We start from the raw sequence: 8,517 nt of genomic DNA on the forward strand, positions 1-8,517 counted from the left end.
TGTTTAGGCCCACTTAGGCCTTATTAGGCGTAATGATGACGCCTTGATCCCTGCGCTTATCTCTCCCTATAAATAGCGCACCCCTCTCCACTTTTTCTCATTTTTCTCCGCAGCGCTAAAGGTATTTCTCTCTATCGCTCCTTCTCTCTCTTTATCTCTGTTTTTAGATCTGCGATTATCCGAGATGTCGTCGCATCGTTTGACGCGGAGAACAAAAAGGAAAGGGGGCGGTATCTTCTCGGGATTCTGCTGAGAATCCTGACAGTATCCATCACGGAGCAATGATGGATACGGGGAATATGGACTTAGCGCAGCGTCTTTTGGTCTCGGAAGCAAGAGAACAGTTCCGGGGGTGACGACGACGGTCAAGAAGCGGTCGACACCTCGATTGTTCCGATCAGCTACTACCCCGGGAACATCTTCGCCGAGGAGAGCCCACTGGAGGTTTGGAGAATTCGACCTTCGGTCGTCGATGGACAAGATTGGTCCAACGTCGAGAGGACGAAGTCCACCGTGGAGTCGGTGGAGGCTATCCTCCGAGATCTCAATGCACACGGGGTCTCGTTCATCATTCCAAAGCGGGATCAGAGGCCTTGGTCGCCCCCGAAGGGGTATCAATGCATTTACGAGTCATATTTCCGGAACGACACGAAGTTGTGGTTCCCAATTCCCGAATTGTCACGGCTTACGCGTCCGCAGAGGGGTCGCTTTAAGCCAGTTGATGAACGGTTCTCTCGGTTGATGGTCGTTTTATCGGTGATTGCGGCTGAGGCAGGGACATCGATGAGTGTGAGGTCGTTTGAAGAGTTGACTTCAGTTTCAATTTCCGACGATGGGCTCGTCTCGACGAGGATGCGCCCAAACTATAACGTGGTCACGGGGTATCCGACCAAAACCTCAGATTGGCAGCGTTCGTACTTCTATGTGAAGTCGAACAGATCAGCGTTCGAAGAGCCTCCGAAGTCTGGTTATCGCGTTCTCTGGAATGCAGAGATGGGTACTGCACACTGTCTTATGTGACGATTGTAGCGTGTGCTCGTCTAACGCGTATCTCTTTTTTTTTTTGTAGTTGGTCATCCGAATCTCGCTACGTACCCCGAGGATTGGAAGGAGAGTGCTCGGATTGTTGCGTTGCAGAAGCAAGATCACTGGGAGGATTTTACTCGGGAGAGAATTCAAAGATCTGTAGAACGGATTGCGAGTCGTAAGTTCTCATTTCCCTTTTATGTTTCCTATCAAGCGAATAATATCTTATTAAGGATTCTCTTTTGCAGAGCATTGGATCTCGGATTCGCTTCCTCACATCAATCGATCGACTTTGAAGCGGTTGTCCCTTTTCACACGAGCCGAGCAAAAGGAGATCAATCGGGCCCGAACAATGAAGCAACTGCCTGATCTAAGCCTTATTACGGCGGGGAAGATAGGTGCCAAAAAGGGTACTGACGACTCCGCGGGGGTCGGGATTACGGACGCTGCCCCCGTTACCGCTGAGCGGGCGCCTACTGGCGGTTCTTCTCAGGAAAGAACTCGAAGAAGAAGAAAAGCAAGGAGACTCGGAAGGAGTCCAATGAGATGGATCAAACCGATCTGGATAACCCCTCTAAGAAGGGTGGTAAGAAGAGGAAGGCCGTGGAACCGCCTGCGGAAGACGTTCCTAGGAAAAAAAAAAAGAAGAAGCAAGATTTCTCCGTGCCCCGACCATCCTCGGTTTGCGAGGAGGAACTCCAGGTTTTGGTCCCTGATGCTACTCCCGAGGTTGGGACCTCGGATGATGATGAAAATGAGACCATAGCTTTGCGTCGGAGGAGACGAGAGGGCCCTCAGCAGAATCGCGGAGCCTCGGTGGGCGGTCAGGGCATCTCGGAGGTTCCGAGGGAGTTGCCAGCCTCTGAAAGACAGCAAGTCCTCTGAGGGGCGACTCTTCGGCTCATATCACGGAAGGTTCTGAGACTCGTGTGTCCGGCCGTCCCAAGGAAACCCCGGAGGATGGGTTCAAGTTCGAGTTCAACCGAGAGCTCCCGCTGGCCTGTTACCCGGAGGATTGTGCTCGCTTGCTACGGTTAGTCAAAGGCGGTCCCGATCAGCTTCCTTCAGTGGGGGACCTCATCTTCAAAGACGAGTATGAGCACGCCTCTTGCTCGTCGGTAAAGGTAAGTGGTTGCTCGTTTCCTTCTTTTCTGAACCTTAAATTATTTTGGCTAAGTCTTTTTGTGTTTTGATCAGAGTCACGGCGACTGGAATGTTCTGGTCGGGAAGTATGACACAGCCCTCAGGCGGGCTAGAGAGCAGATCCGTGAGAGCGAAGAAGCCAAGAAGAAAGCGGAGGAGGCTCTTCGGGTGTCTTCGCGGGAAAAGACTGAAGCCATTGCTCGGGAGAGATCTCTCAGGAAAGCGTTTGACGAGACGCGAACATCTGACGCGGCTGAGCTGCAGATGTGTAAGGAGGCGATGAACAACCTTGAAGTTGTGGTGGACAAGCAGCGGAAGGAAAAGGTTGACCTAGAGAGAAGGATGGCCGCGGAATCACTTAGGCATTCCGAGGAAATGACCAGGCTTCGGAAATCTCGTAGGTATGAGGTTACGCACGAGAGAATTCGCGTGCTGATCGCCATGATTGCTAAGGCTGAGAAGCGCTTCCACAAGATTTCTCTTCGTGAGGACCAAAGAGACAAGTACGACGATGCTAGATGCCTCTACAGCCAAGCCTTTGGAACAAGGAAATGCCTCGAGCAGATTAAAGCCTCGGGTGTCGAAATCCCGCGAAAGGAAACCATCGATTTCTTCGCTGGGCAAGAGAGGCATTATGAAGAGAAGCAGAACGCTTGGAAGTAAAGGAAATTCCAGCAGAGGACCTTCGCCTCTCCCCGTTAGTGTTGGAGTCTCGGTTCCTGATCGAAGAGATTTGGCGTCAGCTCGATCCGTTTGGATCGAACATTGGTTTGATCGATTCAGAGGCTGCTATTGCTCTTCGTACTCCTCTCGCCGACCGAGATCCCCGCTCTGTAGATCCGACGGAGAAGCCCGCTCAGACGGCCGTATCTTCCAATCAGCACACCGACCAAGGCGTCGATCCGGCGGAGCGAACATCAGTGGGAGCGGTTATTCAGAAGGACGGGGCAGTGCCTACCATCGTGCTGACCGATTCCTCCGCGAAGGCATCGAAGAATGCCAGCTCGTCCGCTTCCTCGTCGGAAGACCCGGGGAAGGAAGACGAGCTTCCAACGGAGACGCCAGCTGCAAATGTGACTGACTCAATTCCAACAAAGTTCGGCCGCGTCTCGGGTCCCGGAGAAGGTGACGGCAGTGGCGACAAGGATCCTCCTGTGGTCGATTAATAATCTCTTGTTTGTTGTAACTTCTTTCTCCCTTTACTTTTTAGAAGACTCCTTTACTCCTTGCGTTTTACCTCGGTCTCGGCTCGTTTGAAGCCTTTGAATTTTATGTATCATTGGCCCGTATGGGTCTTGTTGTTCGATACTTGGGATATTTCTTTTCCTTAAGGCTTTTATCAAGTGTTTGTTTGCTTTGAATCGTAATCCGTTTTTCGTTAAGTCGTTCCTGCTAACCTTGTCTGTAATTGATTAACAAAGAAAAACAAGGCAAGGAATTTTAACGAGTTTCCGAGGAAAAGGTGTCCGGATGCTTCGCAGTAATCGAGAGAATTTGGTCGGCCAACTCATTATTCTTCGATTTGCAATAAGATCCAGAAATTTCGCTCGTGAGTCGGTCAATGCCCTGAGCATCGGTGACGCGGGACTCTGTTTTTCCCTTCGTTTGATATCTGATCAGGATATCTTCGACTAACTGGGATGAGTGCTCGTGCGCCGCTTTCGAATTAAGGGGCTAGCATCATTTGATGGGACTTTTACTCTCGTCATTTTACTCGAGAGAGTGAGACGAGATGTATTTTTGTTAGGTTGGGGCTGGACCCCGTAGAGGGGATGCCTACGTACCTCCGAGGAGGATCAAGCCTTCGTAGTTCGTTTTGGTCCAAGTAAAAGTGACTTGGTAGTCATTTACTTGGACGAGTAGAAGTGACCGTAAGGTGCATCTACTCGGTTTTTTTTTTTTTTTTTTTTTTTTTGTGAGTAAAAAGGTGTTGTAGATCATTTTACTCGCTCTGAAAAGTTACTCATTTTACGAGTAAAAACGACGAAGATGCATGGAGTTCCAAGCTCGTGGGACTGCTTCTCCGCGGAAGTCTCGAGTCGGTATACTCCTGGTTTGACGACTCGAGTGATCTTATACGGTCCTTCCCAATTCGCGCCGAGTTTTCCAGCGTTTGGGTTCTTTGGTGTTCTCGAAGACTTTTCGCATAACCAGATCGCCGAGCTCGAGGGGACGCGAGCGGACCTTCTTGTTGTAGTAGCTCTCGATTTGGTTTTTGGTAATTCTGGATCCGAAGCAAGGCTTGGTCGCGCTTCTCCTCTATCCCATCGAGGGCATCTAGCAACATCTCTTGGTTAAGCTCAACGTGCTGAGGCATCTTGGACCGGCGGAGACTTGTTACATTGACCTCGGCCGGAGCCATCGCCTCCATCCCGTAAGCGAGTGAGAAGGGGTAGATTTTGTTGCTCCTCGGGGGTTGTCCGGTGCGACCAGAGCACGCCGTCGAGTTCGTCGGCCCAATGTCCCTTTTTGAGATCAAGGCGCTTCTTGATTCCGTCGATGATGATCTTGTTCGAGGATTCTGCTTGTCCGTTTCCTTGAGGATATCTCGGCGTCGAAGGGCTTAGTCGGATGTTCCACTTGTTGCAGAAATCTTTAAAATTTCGGCCATAAACTGTGATCCGTTATCTGTCACGATCTCGTATGGTAGGCCGTGGCGACAGATGATGTTCTTCCAGACAAAGCCGCGAACTTCCTTCTCTGTAACCTGCGCGAAGGCTTCTGCTTCGATCCATTTGGTGAAGTAGTCGGTCAATACCAGCACGAAGCGACGTTGGCGAGAATTCGGCATTGGTCCGATGATATCCATCCCCCATCGCATAAATGGGTAAGGGGCTGCGGAAGTTCGTAGTAGCTCGGTTGGGCTATGGATACTCGGAGCGTGTCGTTGGCATTTGTCGCATCGCCGGGCATATGCTTCGCAGTCGGTATTCATAGTTGGCCAGAAAAATCCTAAGTTCCGAATTTTCAGGGCTAGTGACCGACCTCCAGAGTGGTTTCCACCTGCTCCTTCGTGAGTTTCTGCCATTACTAACTGCGTTTGCTCGGCAAAAATGCATTTGAGGAGGACCTTGTTAGCTGTTACCCGGTGAAGTTCTTCTTCCATGACGACGTAGTGCGCGCTGCGTCTCTTTAATCGTCTTGCGGCCCATTTATCAGTTGGAAGCGTGCCCACGGTGAGATATTGGATGAATTCAGTCCTCCAGTCTGGTATCAGCTGATCTTGGTCTGTCATCTCGGAGTCGTCGTTGGTCTCAGATAAGGGCGTTGTTTCGGATTCTGTGGTGACGAAGTTAGCTGATTCCGTTGAGATGTCGATACTTGGTTTCTCGATTCGGTGGATTGGAATAGTCCTTTTGACTTGATCGCGTAGCTTGCTTCCGAGTGCTGCTAACGCATCCGCACAGACATTTTCTCCGCGGGGAACCTTTGTGAGCTCGAAGAATTCGAACTCTTTAGCTAATGCTTGTACGACTCGGAGGTAAGCGTCCATTCTATCGTTGCGCGCATCGTAATCACCGCTGAACTGACTGGCGACGAGCTGTGAGTCGCAGTATGCACTGAGCCGCTTAGCCTTGACTGCTTTGGCGAGGCGAAGGCCGGCGATGAGTGACTCATACTCCGCTTCGTTGTTTGATGCTGGGAAACCGAAACTGAACGACTGTCGAATGAGTTCTCCCGATGGGGATTGAAGCTGAACCCCTGCTCCAGAGCCTTTGTTTGTCGAGGAACCGTCGACATGCAGGATCCATGTTGAATCCGAAGTTTCCAAATCCTGAGCGAGTTCCGGAGATAACTCCACGAGGAAATCGGCGAGGACTTGGGCCTTAGCGGCAGTTCTACACTTGTAAGTGATGTCGAGCTCTCCGAGTTCGATCGCCCACTTGGTAAGACGGCCAGCTCTGCTCGTGTTTTGCAAGACAGTTCTGAGCGGCTGGTCGGTGAGGACTTCTACCGAATGTGACTGAAAATATGGGCGGAGTTTCCTCGCTGATTCGACGACGGCCAGGGCCATCTTTTCAAGTGTCGGGTACCGGGTTTCTGGTCCGGTCATCCTTCTGCTCATGTAGAAAACGGGTCGTTGTTCTCCTCGGTCCTCCTTGATTAGCACGCTGCTGACTGCGGCGGATGAGACCGCAATGTAGAGAGATAAAACGTCGCCTATGTCTGGCTTTGCCAGGATAGGGGGCGTCGTCAGGTAATGTTTGAGCTGATTAAAAGCCTCCTCACATTTATCGTCCCAAATGAATTTTTTGTTTCCTCGGAGGAGATCGTAGAAGGGGAGACATTTATCGGTAGACCGAGAGATGAAACGATTAAGTGCTGCGATTCGGCCTGTTAGTCGCTGGACTTCTCGGCAATTTCTCGGACTGGGTAGATCGAGGACGGCTGATATTTGCTTCGGGTTTGCTTCGATTCCTTGCTGCGTCACTATGTAGCCGAGGAATTCTCCGGACGATACGCCGAAGGTGCATTTGGCCGGGTTTAGCTTCATCTTGTACGCATTTAGGATGTCGAAACACTCCCGTAAATGTGCCAGGTGGTCGTCTGCTCGGACTGATTTGACGAGCATGTCATCAATGTAGACTTCCATCGTTGTACCGAGCTGTTTAGCGAACATGCGATTGACAAGTCGCTGGTACGTCGCACCGGCGTTCTTCAGCCCGAAGGGCATTACTTTGTAGCAGTAAGTTCCTCGATCAGTTATGAACGACGTCTTCTCTCGATCATCAGGATGCATCATGATCTGGTTGTATCCCGAGAAAGCGTCCATAAACGTGAGCATTTCATTGCCGGCAGTTGATTCGACAAGCCTGTCGATGTTCGGAAGCGGGTAGCTGTCTTTTGGGCAAGCCTTGTTGAGGTCGGTAAAATCGACGCACATGCGCCACTTGCCGTTTTTCTTCTTGACAACCACCGGGTTAGCGAGCCATTCCGGGTAACGAACTTCTGCTATCGAGCCCGCGCTTAATAAGCGTTCGACTTCCTCAACAACTGCTTTGGATCTTTCGGGACCCAACTTTCGTCTCTTCTGTCGAATGGGCTTGATATTTGGGTCTACGTTTAACTCGTGAGTCGTGATGGACGGGTCGATTCCCTGCATGTCAGTCATCGACCAAGCAAAGGTAGACAAGTTTTGCTTCAGGAAATCCGTGATATCGCGCTGCATCTCGTCCGATAGATAAGCGCCTACTCGTAGCACTTTACTTGGATCCGATTCGTCGACTGGGACTTCGAGCACCTCTTCTTTTTGTGGGCAGATCTTGCTTACAGGAGGGGAGATCGAGTTGACTATCGACTGAGATCGCTGCAGTTTGACTGTGGCAATTAAGAGATCTCGAGCGGCCCGTTGATCTCCTCTCACTGTCTTAATCGTACCATCCATTCCTGGAAATTTGACGCACTGATGGTACGTTGATGCGATCGCTCGCATGGAGTATAACCATGGAGTGCCTAGTATCACGTGGTAGGGAGCCTTGGTGCTGACTACCGAAACTTGACCATCCGAGCTACTCCCTCAGCTTGTACCGAGAGACGGATAGTTCCCATGATCACTTCAGAGGAGCCGTTAAAGCCGGTGAGAGTCCTGGAAGACGGTTTCACGTCTTTTAAGTCGATTCCCATTTTTACGAGAGTTTCGCGAAAAATGATATCGACCGAGCTGCCAGTATCGATCAGCACTTTGGTGACGTCGTACTTATCGATAGCCAAAACGACGAGAAGAGGGTCGTTATGAGGAAAGTTTACTCCGAGAAGGTCTTCGGTTGAGAAGGAGATTGGAGGATCAGCTGGGGACTTCTGCGGCCAGCGCTGCGAGGTGTCCACCATTCGTCGGTGATCTTTGACTGCTCGTACGGAGTCCCCGCAAGGTGGAGATCCTCCCATAATCACGTTGATCCGCGGCCTGACACTTGATTGCTTCCTGGTGAGAAGAGCTCGGAGGTCTTCGCTTTCTTTCGGCGACCCGGCTTTTTGTGGTCTAGCTTTTCACGCAGATCACTGACTCGCGCGTTAAGCTGATCTCGTAGATCGACGATAGGATTACCGTCAGTAGTTGCCAGTGAAGATCCTGGGCTCAGCGAATGCTTAGCTCTTTTAGCATTGAGCTCGACTCGGAGATCGGAAGATCCGGGAGTCTTGTCATTCGTGGACGTGGTCTTTCGTTTGAGGAGTACTCGTAAGTCCAACGGGTCGAGGGCTTCCTCGAGATCACTCTCTTCGTCTGATGAGGACTCCGGTTGGGCGCGAATAACTTCAATCCTTTGTCTGGCTGCTGGCGGATCTTCGTCAGCTGAGGCGTCACCATCGTCGTCTGGATGTGGGATTTGCTCGGCGACCTTTGGCTTT

At 51.0% G+C, this 8,517-nt stretch overlaps 1 protein-coding gene across 1 annotated transcript; it reads left to right on the plus strand.

Annotated features, from left to right (window-relative positions):
* Positions 1-309: 309 nt before the first annotated feature.
* Positions 310-3,335, plus strand: LOC125603086 (meiosis-specific protein ASY2-like; the record flags this gene model as incomplete). Its single annotated transcript, XM_048774353.1, has 7 exons — positions 310-997; positions 1,070-1,204; positions 1,275-1,436; positions 1,520-1,849; positions 1,942-2,150; positions 2,224-2,746; positions 2,845-3,335. Coding segments are annotated over 7 exons (2,538 nt in total), but the record flags the coding sequence as incomplete, so codon positions are not given.
* Positions 3,336-8,517: the final 5,182 nt, after the last annotated feature.

The sequence above is a fragment of the Brassica napus genome, unplaced genomic scaffold, assembly GCF_020379485.1.
Source record: "Brassica napus cultivar Da-Ae unplaced genomic scaffold, Da-Ae ScsIHWf_3088;HRSCAF=3902, whole genome shotgun sequence".
Taxonomy (NCBI): Eukaryota; Viridiplantae; Streptophyta; class Magnoliopsida; order Brassicales; family Brassicaceae; genus Brassica; species Brassica napus.